Consider the following 18,855-nt stretch of genomic DNA (forward strand, 5'->3'; position numbering starts at 1 on the left):
GCAGGTAGGTCAGAAAAAGAATAGAAGAGCCATACTTACATATATGTCATTGGACATGGACCTTTGGATGGGATCAGTTACTCCAATACCCAGAATTACCCATTTATTTAAAACTGTTATCACTAGTACCATCTTTTAACTGGTTAATATTAACCTTCAATGCTAATTGGCTGAAAGCCCTGGTATATGTAAGCAAGAAGACAGAAGGGTGTGTGTGTGGTATATGGCCAATATACCATGGCTAAGTGGTATGTTGGCCATATATCACAAACTACCAAGATGCCATATTGTTCTTATAAACCGGGCAGTGAAAAGTGGTGTGACAATGCAATGCAATGGATATCAGCCAATCAGGATTGTGTATTCAAACCAACCAGTTTATAAAAAAAGGATATACCATTGTTATGACAACTGTTTCAAATGCGTTGGTAACCGGTTTATAATAACAATAAGCCTACAGATTTTTCGGGTATATGACCATTAAACCACATCTTCAACTTTTTCTCGTATATATTTGGCTCTCATTAACATTTGGATAACCTTTTTCCAAAGAAGAATACCGTGGTTGTTCGATCGTCGCTTTCCTACCTCTGACATATAAGTTGGCGGGAGCAGAGTATCGTGTTCCATCGTTGTTGGTGGCGACACACTCGTACTTCCCCTGGTCAGACTCTTCACTCTGCTCAATCTGGAGGGCTCCTGCATGGAAATAGAAGGAATAGGTGGCGGACACCACTGGTTAAGTGTTTGCCTTTTCGAATTAATAAAACATTTTCTTGTTGAGTAAAATTTGTTACTGGCTTTTTTTGTAGGGACTCTCTGCATGTGGATAGTTTCCCATTGACCATCACAACCTTAAAATATGTTGTGAAAATATGTTTGACAGTTGTTCCCCTATCATTCCACCACAGCCTGCTGTATCAAATGTGAGTGACATATTTAGTTTTTAGGTGTTTTGTGTCATTATTAACCAAAATACATTTGTATTACTGTAATAATGGATAGTTTCAGTCAGATAGCTATACTGTCAGGCTTATACTGTCAGACCTGTAGACATCTTAGTTGGGGAAGGGGGGGGGGGACTTCAGCAACCATGGAAAAACATGATTTTTGACTTCCACTTAACATTTACCTTATTTTTGACATCAGGGTATAAAACATACTTATATACATGTTGCAGGGTCTAAAAAAGGCACTTAACTTTAAATGCCAGTGTAAAATATGGAATAGGATAGCTCGACTTTGAAGGAAAGGGGCAAGCCCTGCAATGTACAACATTTCACTGGACTGTCAATATGGGAATGGGTGAAACTGCTTCAAGGAAGCATGGATCAAACAAAAGAGGTTTACAGTATACAAAAGCAGCATAACAAGGGAAGACAATTAAAAAAATAAATTTGGGTATGAATTTTAGCATATTCAATCACAGATCCAATGTCAATCCACTGATTTAGGAATTAATCTATTCAAAGTCGGTTAGAAAAATGCAGCACTTACAAAAAACTGGAAAAAATGCTGCTGTGATATGTGAAAAAATACTCATCATAATATTGTATTACCAATATATCACCCTCTGTCACAAAATGTTTGACATGCAGATCTTTTCCAAAGAGCAAGAAATGTATGTCGGCACAACTTACAACCTTTTGACAACCCTTAGCTGAAAAATAAAATGCAATTGTATTAGAAGACAAAATTCAAAACGGTGGCCTTTAGCCGACAAGAAGGCAACCAACCACTGACTGCGTTAGCTTGTGAAAGCTACAAAAGACACCCATAAAAATCCACCAATGGGATCCGCAGTGTGGTGTCATTATGACCAAGGGAAAAATGGCTTATGCATCAATCACTTTTCAACTCCCAAACGGCAAAAATGGACCTGCCAGGTCCTCGCCATACTCAACTGTTTGCCTTCCCCCAAACCCTGAAGAATAAAAAAAATGTCAAAAAGTAAAATAGCCTTCAAACCCAAGAAAAGTAAGAAAAATAGGTGAAAGAGAAAAAAGCACCCGGAGAAACTTTATCAAAAAAGTAGTTGTTTGGGCTTTTTTTTTTTTTTTTTACAGAAGGTACAGGAGAGGAAAGCAAATAGAAGAAATTAAAAAAATAGGCTTGCAAAGATAGAAATAATTCTTTGGGAGAAAAAAGCAGAGGAAAGGCAATGTTGTCTTCAGCATGCCTGCGTGATTCCACAGCATCTGTGCATAATTTTAGTGCTGGACAAGAGCAGCTAAGGGGGAAAAATGTTTGGTTGTTTTAGTTGGACAAAAAGAGGGACACATGAGTCGCTATGGCCAAAAAGAAAAGAAAAAATGAAAGAAAAAGTTCGAAAAAAAAGTTGTCATTGGATATGCTTCTTTGAGCCGGAGCAAGCATATCACAACTGAGTTTTTTTAAAAAGGCTCTTCAAATAAAAATTTAAAGGAGGAAATAAAGCAAATACAAAAAATGGAGATTGGATGGAATAAACTGAAAAGGACAAATAAGAAGGAAGGTCGTTAATGGGAACAAAATGGGATTCGGGAAACAGGACAAAAATGGAGGCGGACGGTCGGATGGATGGGACGACAGCAAGAATGAATTTGTTTGGTTCATTCTGTGAACGTCAGTTCAGCAATCTTACCTCTTATTGGTGTACCACCTGGGTGGATAATATGAATGCAAATAAGATTAGAAAGAAGAAGCATTAGTACGAGAAGATAGAGGCTGGGGGCTTTGGAAGAAGAATCAAATTAGACTTAACAGAGTACGTAAATAAAGAGTACTACAGGAAAGAGAAAGGAGAAAGTGAGATAGAGAGAGAGATAGATAGAACTCTGTACTCTATTGGCAAAAAAGACAGGATTCATCATAGGAAGTTATCGAAGGTCAGAGAACTTTGTACAGTGGTGTGCCACAAGGGAGCAGCCATTTTGGAAGTGCACGTGGCATGGCTTCTGAAGACCATCTACTGAGAGGGAAGGCTTGGAGGAGTTTGGATATGAGAGGTGAGAGACTTGTTTGAAAGACCTGGAACCCTATACTTTGACCTCCTAAAAATCGCCCAAACATCTGCCTAAATGTAAATAGCTGTGGTTGGCTACACAGTGAGTGAGTAGTTAGGTAAGTGGGTGAGTAACTGAGTGAGTAAGAGGATACAAAACAGTGAGGGTAGATAGGTAGGTTCTGTCACTGAGGTTGGGGGTATGGTACTGGGCTAAAGCTGGGTGAAGTGTGTGTGTGTGTTCTGGAAAAGGTGCCATTATGTCTTATAGGAAAACTTTGTGTGGGGATGGGAAATGTGTATGTGTGCCACTAGAGTTATCTTTGTGTCTACACTAACTGTTAGTAAAATGCATGCCATGCATTTTATTAATAGTTATAACATGAAGAAAAAAATTAGTGGGGAGTGAAGTGTGCTTCAGAACTAAGCACTTACCAAAGGATTCTGTAGATTTAAATACGGAGAGAAGAAAGACAGCATAAACATATTATTATATTCCTTAGGTTTAGTTACATTAGTTGTTTTTTTTTGTCAGAGTTAAAGCTTTATCAACTCTACGTCACAGCAGTTTCAAAGTCTCACATTAAAGAAAGAGGGTTAATTTAGACAGATTCTGTTGACAACAAGGCAAAGGAGGGTTAACAAGACGCTTTAACAAAGGACAGCTGTGAAATCTGTAAAGACAGGTGGTCAAACATAGAAGACTAATTGTACCACAAATAGTGTTAAATTCCAAACAGCTGGCTATTAGAGAATATTGCTAGCTAAACTACAAGCTAATTAAGGCTAGGCATATCCAAATGGTTTCTGAAAATATATGTCTATTTCATTATTAAAAGGAAACTTGGAATATCAAAGGGATTCGGATGAGGAAGTATTGGGAATGTGCCACAGGCAAAGAGGAGGGAAAGCTGGAGTCTATGAAAAAACAGGGAGTAGACCCAGGGAATCAAATGAGGGATTGGGAAAGCTAGATGCAAGTCTTTACACACTACTGTGGCTACTTAAGTTCGGAAAACATTCCGGAAGAAAAAGATGCCTTTCCTGAAGTAGGCACATATTTTTAATTTCTGTTTTAGTAAAACTGAATTCTCTCAACCAAAAAAATAAAGAAAATAGATAAAGAAGAATTAGAAAAGGAAATGGCATAAAGGTATATTAATAATTCGGTTCAACAGTTCTCTTTATCTTTCCCAGTCTTTATTGTTATTTGTTTGTTGTTTGTTGTTTAAATCCAAGCTCTGAATCTTAGAATATTAGTTATTTTAGGTAAAATAAGAGAGAAAAAAAAAACACAAAAAAAAATTTGGAATCCAAAAGAAGAGAACAGACCCGGAAAACATCTGCACGGACGCAGTCAAAGCCTAACATCCCAACCGATAGGAAAGAAACTCATTAGCAGAACAGTCACAGCAGTGAGCAATGAGGAAGTCAGACTGAAGCGGCAACGCACACAGACAAAAGACAGAGCCATGACAAAACAAAGACAGGTGGGAGGACCAGACGACATACACCGGGATACACAAACACAGTAGAGCGGGAGGAAGTACTAGTAGAAGAAACAATGCCATTACCTACAAAATCAAAACCAAAGGAGAAGAGGAAGAGAGCGAGAGAACAGAAACGAAAGGAATCGGACGACGAACACAAAGGAACACTCCTGTTTTGGCTCCAGTGGTGGCCATGACACCCTACCTGATCTGAGCTGTTTGATGCGTCCATTGTTGTTGGTTGTGTTGACTGGCAGGAAGTCTTTGAACCAGGAGATGTCTGGGTCTGGGTTGCCGCTGGCAGCGCAAAGCATGGTGGCCGTGCGTGTTCGCTCTACCACTTTCAGCTGGGGGCCCATGTCAATGGTAGGAAAACCAGGGGGGAGTTGGTCCTCTGTGAAAACCCAAAGAGAACCACAGCTCTTAGTCTGCGCTAGAGTACGTTAGAGGAATGTAAAAGACAAAGGCAAAGGAAGACAGCAGACATGAACACAGTCGATGGGATAGAGAGCTGCGGAGAGATGCGGTGTGTTCTGTTCATCCCGTTAACAAGTCATCCAGTAAAATGCAAACGGATCCTTTATTTAACAGGCTACTGCATTGACCTGGACAGGAAATACAACTCAGATGAACGCCAAAATGAATATCCCGCACGGCTCTGCTTTGTCTATTTATTTATTTATTTGACACGGCACAACATAAAAATGTTTTTGGAGAGTTGACCCTTGACATTTGGACACGCATCGAGTGGCAGCACAGTGTCTTAGCGTATCTCTGTCCCAAGAGCTTATTGTGTGGTGTGACAGGACAGTGTGCATGTGTCTGTGCGCCTGTCTTCTCCCACGTTTTTGCCGCAAACTGCTCCCTTCAGAAAAGGGTGCTGCTACCGGTTGTACGTTACACCTCCTCGTGCCTTGTTCCTATTAGCAAATCAGCACTGATCAATCATAATATCCATCACAAACTAGGCAGATCGGGTCCTGGATGCTGATTGCCTGGAAGCCACACACTGGAGCATATTGGACGAACAAGTCCCGGCATTCAAAAATGGGCATCAAAACCAAATACGGGACACATGGAAAAGATACAGGATACCTCTGCAGAAGTTGCTACTGTACCAATAAGAACCCTTTAACCCTTCTAAAGCGCCTCACCATACAGATTTTCGCTGCTATTGTATTAAAGAAAGCTTGACAGACAACAATCACACCAACAAGCATGGTGTTCATGGTAAATGCAGGTTCAAATTTGCAGGTTCAAATAATTTGCAGCAACCAATGATGTTTCATATTGAGTACATTCATCTCCTGTGTCCTTCAACGTACCAATCATGAGTGGCATTACAGTATGTACAGAATGTCAGTGTTATCACTTACTTAAGTAGGAACACACTCAAAATGGCTATACCTTGATTCATCTACCAGCTAAAATGGCTGAGATGGAATAAAAGAAAGAATGCGGTTGGTAAACCAATGAGGCTAAGGAACACTGAAACGCAGGGGTGGGTGAAGGAACTGACAAATGACAATACTGTGTTGATTTATATATTCAATGGTTCTTCATTGTTTAGTATAGGCATGTAGACCTATGTACTTAATTTCTGTCCAAGTAGGCAATCATTGGAATGTTACCGGTAAACATTTGTTTCTGTAAGGTGTGAATGCAGGAACAAAAAGGTTTGCTTGTTATTGCCTAGCTTGCTTGCTTCTCAAGATAACACCACTCTGTCTTATAAGCCACAGAAATGATCAGAATGTGTCCCTAACATATAAGGGGTCTATTAATCAGGACTAGTTTGTTATCCTTTGGTCAGTAAACCAACCCCCTTGCCTTTAGTTTTGGGATATAAACCAGAGCGATGTTTGGGGGAAGCTCTTTTGCATTTTCCTCAGTTCTGCCTCCATCTTTGCTCTTGCAAACATCTTGAACCTCCAGATAACTTTACATACTACATTAATTTGTTAAATTATTTCATTGACTATTTGGAACTATTCAAAAACGGGTCAAAATCCTGTTCCTTCATGAGCAACTATGAGCAACACATTTTGAGAAATGCCTTAAAAAAAATTTGCCACGATTTAGGGGTTGGTACCATCAAGAGTTTGCTGCCGTCATGTTTCATCGTCCTCCTTAAAGAGATTCACTCTTACACAACCTTGAATACGTGTACCTCATTAGGGCGATAGACACACCAGTGTTGCGCACTGCTAATTTTAGCTCCATTGCGGCGTATTGAGCTACCTGTTGGGGCGACGCTACAGGCTATGTGCACTCTATTAACATCTTGAGTTACAATCAATCAAGCCGCAAACAAATAGAGGAGTAAAAGATAACAAGGCACCCAGTGAGCTAGAGAGAGACAGGGAGAAAGAGAGAGCGAGATTAGTAGAGAGAGTCCCAGAGGGTGCAGGTACAAAACTTCCACAGTTATCAAGTATGGGGTCTTTGAGCTATTATACACAAACAATTTACTAAAGATGGCATCTTATTGTAGGGTAAGGCTTGACATTGTCAATGTTGAAACTCATGTAGGCCTGTCAAATACTGATAATCCAAGTCAGAAAACTGTCCAATTAAATGATTAGGAGTATTGTTTTTCTAAACTAGGGTGTCAAAGGAATTACTTTTTGTCATGAAAAATTATCTTATGAAAGGAGTCAAATAAAATTCTAAAATTGTTCCTAGTTAAAGACCCTGACAAACATTTGTCTTACAACGAGATAATACCTCTAAACTATTTTGAAGACTGCCTCCTCTCATGACAGTTAAGAATGCTGGCCAAGAAAAATGCCTTAAAAGCATGTGTTTGCAAATGAACACATCAAATAAGGCATTAAATAAACTGGCTATGGCCGTTGCCCACACTGCATGAAATAAAAGGGAGATTTGAAGGGAAAGGAAAATAAGAGGACAAGGAAAAAAGATAAGGACGGCACATTTCTCTTTCATAAAATGCACCTCTGTGTTAAAGTACCATTAAAGATATAGCCCGACGGAACAGAATGGACTTGCAGAGGTGTTCGTTTGAAAGGAGGGAGAGGGGGACGAGAGGAATTCATTGTGCGAGGTAGCTCCCTAGCCTCCCACAGCCCGTTCCAAGGTCGAAGAGAAACTCAGTCGATTCCTGACGCTAGTCAAAAGCTACCTGCTCAAACACAACAGCCGGGAGCATCCCTCGGAGCGTGAACGCATGTTGAATATCATAATGGGATGTGACAATCCGTGCAGCCTAAAAATCAATGTCGGAGAAAAGTACAATACTGTTGAGGGGGCGAAAAGGTGTTCATGAGATCATAATTAAGTCGTCCTCTGAGCAAATCAAAATTGCTCCCATGTGGGGAGAGGCAATACATGTTTCATTCTGCTCCATAGACTAATCTAGTTGAAAGAAAATGGTGCAGGACACCGCTTATTTGCTCAGTACCTCCGCAGTGTAGCACAAATTCTATGCTGTGATACAAACTCAACTCAACTACTACTCAGCTTGCGTTTGAGATATCAGAAAGGCGTGTTTCTCAAAATCTTTTGTCTCGGTACGTGAACCAGTCGCAGTCCGTTGTTAGCAGATCTCTATCTATTCTGGCCTAAATGCTACGAAAAATGTGCAGGAATATTCGACAAGGTAACAAGAATCCCACCTTTGTCACGGTCAATAGTTTCATATTGCTCATATTCTTAATGAATAGTGTTGGTAAGTCCACAAAATGTATTAAATTATGATATATGGACATATTGCTTAATAAGAGTGTAATTATTATTGTTACATTTCATACCTGGCGGTTTGTCTTTTGCATTTTTTCATAAACAGTTTTAATAAAATACAAATGCAATGTTTAATTGGATCCTAATACATCCCGCAATCCAAATGTGGGAACTATTTAAGAACCACAGGCCAAATGCAACATTCATCAAAACAAATAGTCCATTGACAAAAAAATAGTATCTGCTTATACTCTACTGATACAGTGCATATTTTATATACATACAATGTATTTAATATTCTTGCTATTTGCTGTGATTTTTCAGAAATGTTAAATGATGGCGTAAAGTGGGTACTCTACAAGCTGATCATTAAACCTTAATGAAGTGTTGAGGTCAAAACAGAGAAGGCATTGTCTCTCCTCCAATCCTGCACTCTTAGTCTATACACAGAGCCATGTGCTATTGCAAAACTCTCTTCTCAAGTCTGCTAAACAGCTAAAATGTAATTGGTAGTTTAACGTGAATAGCTTGCCACAGGTAGTGCATAATAAAAAGATTAACACAAGCAAGCGGCCCTATTCTCATCACATTTTCGATTAAAGAGAGATCTCACAAAATGACATTGATGCTGAAAGGTAAACCACACAGTGGGTCAATGCAGGCAATAACTAAGATTATTAAAGGCATAACATCCCCTTGGCATTGGTGCCCAGGCTACAACACTATGATAGGGCAGAGCAAGGCAGGCTACATGCACGCACATTTCTGTGGTGGCCAGCTAGCCAGAAGAAAGGAAGTGATCGTAGCTAATGTCATGTAGCCAACAAGGTAGCTAGCTTTGGAAGCATTCTGTGCTACCGTATGACAGTAGACTGACTGGACTGCTGGCAAGGGAACACTCAACCGTGCTACGAAATAATGTTACTATCCAGGCCTATTATGTTAACGAGTACATTCACTTTTCTAAAACAGCAAAATGAGGGCCCACTTCCATAAATCATGACCTCATTCATCATGACATAACATTAGCTGTGAGCTAGCTAAATTAGTACTTGAACAAAACCATTTGGGTAAGCATTCCCTAAAAACATTTTCAGTCATTAGTCATTTCAGGAGAAAAAACATTTTATAAAAAACAAGTATTTGTTTACATGACCTTTGACTGCAGGAAATCTATACAAACGCTAGCATTGCATGTTACTGCATTGTTGGGAATGAGTTAGCAGTGCAGTTTATTAATTCATAAGGAAAATAATAATTTTACAGAGAATAATTGTTTTTGGTGGTTATGCAATCCATAGTTTTTGGTAAATTGTGTTAATAGACAGTTAGGAAATCATTATGTGTTACTCATTTAGACCAACATTTGTTTAAAAAAAAAGTATACTTCCACCTCAAATTATCAATATATATAAAATTATATTAGATATATTGGTACTTCATGCCTCGCTGAAATCAGTATTAGCCCCAAAAAATCCCATATCTACTCTGCTCTATGTTAAAAAAACTCATATTGTTTCTCTTAATGTTCATGTTTAACTCCACTCACGTATGGGCAGATCATGTCGCTGGACTGGCCAATGTTCTGGTCAAACAAAGTGTTGGGCCTTTTGAAAGCATTCCTGCTCAACTCAAAACATGATTCACAATCCTTTTATGTAGTTCTGCTTTTCCCAAGATGTCAAGTCATAACATCAGCTGAGATATGTTTGCAGACACTGCCTAACAGTATAACCATTGGCAGTCAAAAATACAAAAGCACAACCCCCTTTCCATTTCCAGATCCTCTTTTCACCTTCCTCTGTCACTGCCGGTGCATTTGTTTACCTCAAAGAAGGACTGAAAATTGTGCTAATATATAAAGAAGGATATCCACTTCGGGTATAATTAAAAACTCAAATGAGCCCGAGAAGCAGCATTTACTTCAGGTGGCTGAGAGAACCAAGTAAAACGAGTTATAGCTAGTTCATTTGTGCGGAAAGACATGTTTGTTGTACGCTTCTTTGAATAACTGTGGAGTTATTGACAAAGCACTAAAAAGGACAAATGAATTTATCAAACTGGGGCAAGGCGTCTAGCAATTTGAGCATGTACTATGTTTGCAGTTCCTCTAATAGGCAGAGCTTGGTTTTTCGACTTGTGGTTGCATAAATTATCAACTCGGGCTAATGAATTACAGCTCAGGGTACTCTCAGTGGTTTGCTGTGATAGAACCAGTGCGATGTAGCCAAGGGGATGGGGATGGGGGAACGGGGGCCTACAGTTCTCTGTGTTGGGGTCTACAGTGCATGACATCACCATACTCTGTGCATTGAAGTAAAAGGTGAAATGCAGCATAAAAAGACCTCTGTGCAGTTTTCACCTCACTGAGAGAAAAACTGAGAGCCCAAGGGCAGTTTAAGACAAGGGCAGTTACCTAACTTTGCTCAAGACCATACTGTACTCAACAATGGATCTACACATTAAACGGGACAGACGGGAGAAATGCTGAAGTCACCTTCTAAAGAACTGCTGAGCGCTAGTACTTGATATAAAAGGAATCTGAATGACAATTTGCAAACATTAGCCAGTCAGGCGCTATTGGAATGTGGTGCCAAATATGAGAGGGTAAAGAAGAAAAAAATACATTGGCTTAAATAGTACAGCAGTAGGCATATTTCTTGCTAGAAACATGAGGTCATTGGACATAAGCTTAGGCTATTAGCAAATGATGTTTATCGATCACTCTCACGGGTACATACTGTCTCAGTAACAACTCGCTTCGGCCACCATGACAAGGGTACCCATACAAGTATATCACTAATTAGGCAAGGCTTTCATTTTCTAACCAGCCGTCTAATTTGTCTCGACTGCCACCACCAAACCCCTCCCCTCTAAACCCAAAGAATGCACTTAACACGCCCTGGTGCGACAGCCCCAGTTGTGTAATTACAACTGACAAATATAAGTAATATTCTCCTTGGGAGGACGCTAATTAAATCTGGCTAATTAAGTCTCGGCAGACCAGGCTAACATTTGGGATGTGATTAGTTACTGTTTACCCGACCAACTTAGCCCAGTTTGTGTAATGGTGGATGGAATGTGATAGGGAAAAGTGAAGGAGGGGGGACCCTGTTTACAGAACATTGATGGCCTAATGCCGTTATCTCAATGGGGAACGTTTCATTAACACAGCGAGATTCTGTGCGGATGATCCAAGGGGCTGAATGTCTGCTTCTGCCACTTGATATTTGCTCATGTTGACAGCAGATTTGCACAGCGATTAGAAACCACTTCTTTGAAGGAAAGCTTCCTGGTTACAATCCAAACACTTGACCCAGGGAGAGGAAGTCAGGAAGTGTACACTTCTTGTGGGGAATTTATTGTTAGTTAACCACACTCAGATGATCCTGACAAGAATATTGAACAGTAAGTCAACCATTTTGAAAATCTGGAAGTCAAGACGTATAATACAACAAGGTGGTTTCCATAATTCACACTGCATTCAACTCCAAAATTACCCAATAAGTACAAAAGGATTTGAGGGGAGAAAATAAGCCTTTGCTACGGTGCAGTGGACTCCCACAGAACTGAATCTTTAACGGCATAAATCTTTCCGGTCACATTCTGGCTTTAAATCCGTGCCTCACGCGCAGGGATTGTATTCAGTCAGGTCTTTTTTTTTTCTTCATTCGGCTGTAGACTTCTAACCTCAGGCTTGAGGTTACTCTTCCAGGAAAATCCTCACAGGCCATAATAAGACATATTTATTTGACGTTTTTGAGTGGCTACAATCTACTTAAAAAGTCTGTCACAGGTCAGTTGATGTGAAGCAATGTGGGAAAAAGTGTTCTAAGACTCATTGTTATTTGGGAATCTCTCCCTCCTGAAGATGGTGGATTAATGGAATGCAGGAATGTCGGTTGGGCAGACTCCTCAGTTATGCCACCCATCCATCTAATATATTTTTTTCTCTATTCACCCCCCCACCCACCCACCCCCACCAAATAAATAAGTAAATCACACAAAAACCTTAACCACAGACCTCACTCCCCACAGAATAGCGTGTAATGTTCTGTTAAGACATGCTGATTGCAAGCGCATACTCGATCAAAAGACAAATAAATTACCTAACTGCCTGGACGAATTCTAACCAGCTGGCTCTTTTGCCCCTCCAACAGTCTAATGACAATGACGTAGTTGTGGCTGGGTTGTCGAGTCCACAGCATGCCACGTTGACTGGGCATTAATTGGAAATAGGTTCTAATTAAGTCTTGGTTGCTTTATGGACATTGACAATTGTGACCTACAAGTGCAGGCACGCAACACACACAGAACTGAGAGAGGGAATGAGAAGGAACGAGAAAATGAAAGACAGAGTGCAGTGACCTCGGGAGAGGATTAAATGGAAATGGTCCTGCTGTATGAAAAATGGTACCGGAGCCTGATATAAATCATCGAACAAATCATCTCTCAGGATATGGATGAGGGAGGGAAATCCGTGGGTCGGAAAAAAAAAAACACCAGAAAGAGACGATCTCAGGATGACTGGTGCCGTAACACGCTCTGGGCACTGGCTGAGGTCCAAAAGTGCAGAATATGTGGGCAAAATGCACTCGACAAAAGATGCATGGGCCGTGCAAACCTAACGTTATATAGTTGATCTGTGCCAGCCCCTCGCATTCATAACGCTCTGCTCCCAGAAGGGGGGTATTTTAGCATGGCTTGGATTTAGTAGTATGTTTAATTTGGCTATGAACTCGATACTTTGAGGTGATCTTTGTTTGAGGCCCACACTTTTGAAGAAAATAGGCTCTGCTGGATGGAAGCTGAGTAGGACATGTTTAACTCTGTTTCCAAAAACCTTCTAAATTTTCCTCAAACTTCTTCACAACTCAGTTAGTACAGCTGCTAAAGGGCAAACCTGAATCCTTCCTTAACAAAATGTTCCTCTCTCGGCCTCAGTTCAACTGATGTATTCAATTATGCTGTCTTTGGCATTCGAGAGGAAAATGTTAATTATGCTTTTGTTTTCTCTCAAACAAAATTACACAACCAAATGTAAGAGCCCTTGATTAACAAAGGCAGCCGGTAATTTCTATTTGTGCCAATTCTGTTGTGCCATTTTCTCTCCTTTTCTCTCTATCAGTCATCCTCTGTTTTCCCCTACCTCTAAACGTTCAAATATTTTATTGTCTGACAGTCCTCTAAATCTACCCATATTTATGTTATCAACCATGTACAGCTGGGTTGAAATATCCCCAAATCTGACAGTTCCACCTTAAAGAGAGCATTGTTATGGACTAAATAGAGCTGTATATCTCCACATATCAATCCATCATTTCATTCAGAAACCCCCTACAGAGGTGAAACTAGTCCCTGTCTACATTTTTTTGACCCTGGCAAGGAAATTGCATTGTGATATTGTTCTCTGACAGATACTACTGATTTATCTTGTGCCACTGTGTGTAGATGTTTGACTGTGATTTAATTTGCTTCTTCCTTTGTCTTTTAAAGTGGAGTTTTCACTTCAACGGACTAAGTGAAATATGGACTTACCCTTCCAAGGTAATTTCGTCCAGAGAAAAGGTACCTGAGTAATGAAATAAGTCGATTCTCAAAGCCTTTGGCAGACTTTGTTGTTTTATTTTAAAAGCATCGCTGTGTGTCTAATAAATCAGTTTTTGTGTTTATTTAATTAATTTAACTTAAAGAAATATCTTGTATCATTGATTTCCCCGAGCATCCATTGGGATCCTAATAGAATGAACTTACTCGGTCCTAGAAATGTTCAATCTAATCATGTGTGCCTAGTTTATAATTACTTCATGGTTTTTTGTTTTGTTACATAGCCATACCTCCCTGATCGACTACAATGATCATCCATAAACCACACCTCACCCAGATGAGCAGTTATAGGTCTGTGATAATCAGATTGCGTCTGTAATATAAAGTATGTGTTTTGCGCCAAACGAAACTCCAGGTAAGTACTTTTAAAACAGCTCTTTCACAAACACAACATTAGTATGAAAATATAATTGGAAAGTGGAAATAAAATGTTCCAATATTCTTTTTCTGTTCAGTTTATGACATGTCAAAAACAACAGCACTGTTTTCCTGTAGGCTAGAATGCTTTCAACAAATGTGTTTAAAATTAAATTGCTTTTGTCACATCATTAACAACATGTGTAGACTAAAAGAACACTACATACTTAGAGGCCCATTTCTGGTAACACAGACAGAAGTAAACATAGCATTCAAAGACTGTGGGCTACTAACATTTACTGGTACAAAATGCTGTCTTTTGACAGAATGTACTAAAGTAGATTTAATATTAAACCATACTTCATCCTGGCTCTCTCTTAACTATAATCCCAAAATATGAGCATATACGATGTAAAACAGCACACAAACACATTAACATAAAGGCTGTTTACAAAAAACTGCAAGTGATATTGCATATAGGTCATGTTACTGAGTGAACAGCACACGGCTATACTGCAGCATCAAACAAATCTTATAAAGATGTCTTGATCAAACTACAAGTAGTATCCGATAACTATTCAGCACCTCGTTATCTGTAGATCTTGACTCCACATAATTGCTTAGTTCTGCATCTGACTAGCTACATCCTCCAATAAGCTTACTTGCATCACAAGGTATTAGATTTACCGTCAGAGTACAAATACAGTCATGGCAGACCCGATCCTCAGAACCACCACTTAATAAACAAGGCACAGCGTGCAGGAGGGGATTTCCCAAATGTGTCATTCAGGCTTGTACTTGACAACCGCTGACGGGACTGCATTAAAAGACAGCTGGGATTTGGGGGATTTTAAAACTAAGAACGAACACAAAACCATTCAAATTTCGTTGTCAAAAGTTGCCCTAAGGATAGGCACTGTTGAAACAACAACCTTTTAGGAATATATATTTAAGTTCCTTCTACTATACTATCTAGTGGCAACAAAGGAACAAAAAGGGGGCAGCATACACTACACAACCAAGAGTATGTGGACACCTTGAACTCTTGTGGACACCTTGCTCTTTGAACATCTACTTCCAAAGCTATGGGGCTGGTATGGTGTTGGTCCCTCCCCCTCTCCTTCGCTGCTATAACAACCTCACATTTTCGGCATTTTCCTGTACTGTAGATGTTGGAACATTGCTGCAGGGTTTCGCATCCAACCAGCCACAAGGGCATTAGTGAAGTTGGACACTGAAATTGGCTCAGAGTCTGCGTTCCAATTCGACCCAAAGGTATTTGACGAGGTTGAGGTCAGAGCTCTTTGCAGTCCAATCAAGTCCTTCCATACCAGTCTCGACAAACTATTTCTGCATGGACTACACTGTGTCCATGCGAGCATTTTTAATGCGGAACAGGAAAGGGCCTTCCCCACACTATTGCCGTACATTTGGAAGCACAATATTGTCTAGAATGTTACTATTGGATTGGGGTAAATTTGAATTCATAATATATTGTGCTTTACACATGTTGAATACATGTTGGGAATAAAGAGAATGTATATATTTGCATTAAGCAATTTATGATTAATGGATAGCGAAACCATTGAAAAAACGAACACCAAAGTAAACTTTACCGCTTTTCAATTAAAGTGGCAAATTCAACACACTGTAATGCTTTGCAGTTCAAAAACCATTCACCACACGATGGCTGAGCACTTTGTCTGAAAACGATGGCAAATAAAAAAGAATATTTGACATAGGATTCCTGAAAGTAATTAATGGGACTTGGAGGGAGTTTGCATATTTCTTTTGGTAACCAATTCAATCTATTCTCTCTCAGATTTCTACTCAGTTTTTTTGTGGAGAGTAATTAAAGTCTAAGTAATTTTTATACATATGTTTTGTGCTTTTACTCAAGCTATTTTCAACACCCCGGAATCACTTGTTTTTTCATGTGAAACACGAAGAAATGTATACTTACTCAATTTTTTTCCTTTCCTTACAGCTTTTTCTTTCAAGTTCAATTTTAATGGTGCAAACGCATGACAGCCCTCCCTAATCCCTTGAGGATCTAGAAAGCAAATACAGGCCTATAGTTCAAGTCATAAAAACCCTTGACCTAGGTACTTCGGCTGTGTAAACAGACTGTGTAAACTGTAGCTACGTTCTTCAAGCCTTTTGCTGCAACTTGCCAGCAGGAGTTGGATAAAAACATATATAATCCACTCAGTGTGTTTGGACATGCTTCTACTGCAGTTGGAACTTTTTGTTCAGCTAATGTACACAGCAATTGATTGTCAAACATGATCCTCTACGACTCAAAGTCCTAGTATTTCTATTTACAAATAATATGTGGTAACAGTAACTCTGGACTTTGTATCCTATCCATGTGGCCATAGTCTTGTCAATTAAATATGATATCTCACCTTCCTGTTGTATATAACATTGGTTAGTTTATCAGACATAGGCTTCTCGATATCCTGCTGTCATGTTACAACCAGCTCTTTTGAGGTCTGGATGCTTTGCTTATGTCTTCAATGCATAAACCTTTTCTGGAATGAAAATAGATAAACTCCTTAGAAGACTGATGTTTTATGTTCACCCGGCACAGACAGAAGTGGACTGGTCACCCATCTGAGCCTGGTTCCTCTCTAGGTTTGTTCCTAAATTGTGTCCTTCTTAAGGAGTTTTTCCTAGCCACTGAAATTAAACACTGTTGTTGTTTGCTCCTTGGGGTTTCAGGGTGGGTGTTTTATAAAAGCACTTTGTGATAACTGCTGGTAGTAAAAGGGCTTTATAAATACATTTGATTGATTGATTGATTAATGTCTGACTGAACATTATAATGTATTCAATGCCGACATTAAAACATTAGGGATATACTGACTGTAACTAGCTAGCTAAATATACTATACGGTACAGAATGTGACTTATAATAATAATATGCTATAATAAAAGCTAGCTTTCAACAATGACTACAAAATGTAATTTCTGTTTTAGCCAACCCCACTTGATATTGCACTGAAAGTGCAGCCCATCAGTTCCCAAAGTAGCCATTTGCTCTGTCCTATCCTGTTTTTTTGTTGTTTTTTTTCACATACTTTATCCAACTTCCTTTTGCTTGGACAAACTACTTTTTACTACCACATTGTTTTTAATCAGTGGCTGACAGCATCATTCTTTCAGCCTGGTCCTTGGTAACACCCCTGTCTGCGTCGTCTCTATTTTGGTATCCATCAAAGTTGCCATCTAGACTGCCTGTGATCCTGGGAAAGGTACGTGTCCATGGGTCTAATGCTAGTGCAGTTCGACCAAAATGTCTTGCCTAGAATCAGAGTCACGTCAGCAGAGTCCAGAGAGGCAACACTAGGATGTAAAGTTATGTGCTCTTCAAAGCATTCCATGCCCTAATCCTTGTGACTTTACTACAGCCACGTACAGTTATTCAAATTAATAATTCTCATTTATGGTATAGTTACTGTGTGAATGCGACACTTTATATAACAGTTAAAATGTGTTTCCCAGCTCAATCACCTGAGAGGTCAAATAGGATTTGAGTTGTGAAATTGTATGCGGTCTGTTCATTAACAATTGTAATGAATCAGCCTTGACAAGAAGGTAGGTATCCTATTACAAATGTGCATGGGAATTTCCGTAATGGTGGCAGGGTGAGGGGAATATTGTGGAAATTAGAAAGGGACTGAGTGAGAAAAAGAGCAAAGAGATGAATAGATGCACCCATTTCAGCATGGGCTATGACACTTAGACCACCTCTTCATTTTAAAATAATACAATTTAGTAGAACTAATTGGCTGATCCCTCCTGATGCACTGGCTGGAATTGTTATCACGACAAAATCGTCCCTACCAGTTGACTGTAGTAACATCTTTAAAGCTTTAAATGGTGACACTTTTTTTCCCAGCTCAGTCCTCTATGCATGTTCATGGAAAATTGTTTAGAGTGTCTGGGAGGAAAAACCTCTTTAACCTTAAGGGCATTTTTTTATTCACCTAGATTAGGTATGAAATGCATAGAAACAGAATGAATAGAAAACGAGTCGCCATTTAAATATCAATAGTCATTTTATTTATTTATTCTATACATGTAATCCCATCCAAGAAGCAGAATCTGGGTAGATAACTTGTGATAAACTGGCCTGAGGTCTAAGCCATTCTGTCTCAGTGAATAATAGCATCCCACTTGCTCTCTCTAATGACTGTTTCCTATAGAAATCCCCTTTAAGGTTATACAATTAACTGAATGCTTCTTATTTGCTATTAAACCACCCTTGACTAATGCATACAATTTTGGGGACACAATTGCTGAGTCAATCAATTAATCATTGGCTGGTTTATTTTTTATTTCGCAAAACATCCTCCCAGATGAAAACTCTGACACATTTTTCATTGAGGACGACACAGATAATGTGGCATTTAAAAGTCCAGGAGTAGTGTATAAGGAAGAGTTTAAAACCAGATTATAACAGTAAAATGTAGATTATTTAATCCCCCACCACATGAATGTACACATAACGGTTTCAAAGTCTTGTAGATACCATGATAAATGACTCCGCCTTTTTATGAGAGAGGTTCATTAGGAGGACAAATGGCTTCTCACAGAAATCACACACTACAGAATGGAACACCTCTCTCGCCCAATCCGAGACACTTTCCATTGGTGCCTGACAGACAGGGGAAGGTTAGGACCGCCCCCTTTACACCCCACCCACAGTTC

At 39.4% G+C, this 18,855-nt stretch overlaps 1 protein-coding gene across 41 annotated transcripts in view; it reads right to left on the minus strand.

Moving 5' to 3' along the window:
• Positions 1-18,855, minus strand: part of LOC105020620 (protein tyrosine phosphatase receptor type D) — a 464,512-nt gene that overhangs the window by 66,578 nt on the left and 379,079 nt on the right. For 25 of the 41 annotated variants that reach the window (XM_020043389.3, XM_020043393.3, XM_020043390.3 and 22 more), the window contains 4 exons: positions 4,679-4,867; positions 3,419-3,427; positions 2,624-2,641; positions 589-699 (listed from right to left, as the gene is read on the minus strand). In XM_020043389.3, the coding sequence (XP_019898948.1) occupies positions 589-699; positions 2,624-2,641; positions 3,419-3,427; positions 4,679-4,867 (327 nt within the window). The remainder of the gene's footprint in view (positions 1-588; positions 700-2,623; positions 2,642-3,418; positions 3,428-4,678; positions 4,868-18,855) is intronic. The other 16 variants (XM_020043402.3, XM_020043401.3, XM_020043398.3 and 13 more) reach the window with 2 other exon arrangements.

The sequence above is a fragment of the Esox lucius genome, chromosome 24 (genome assembly GCF_011004845.1).
Source record: "Esox lucius isolate fEsoLuc1 chromosome 24, fEsoLuc1.pri, whole genome shotgun sequence".
Taxonomy (NCBI): domain Eukaryota; kingdom Metazoa; phylum Chordata; class Actinopteri; order Esociformes; family Esocidae; genus Esox; species Esox lucius.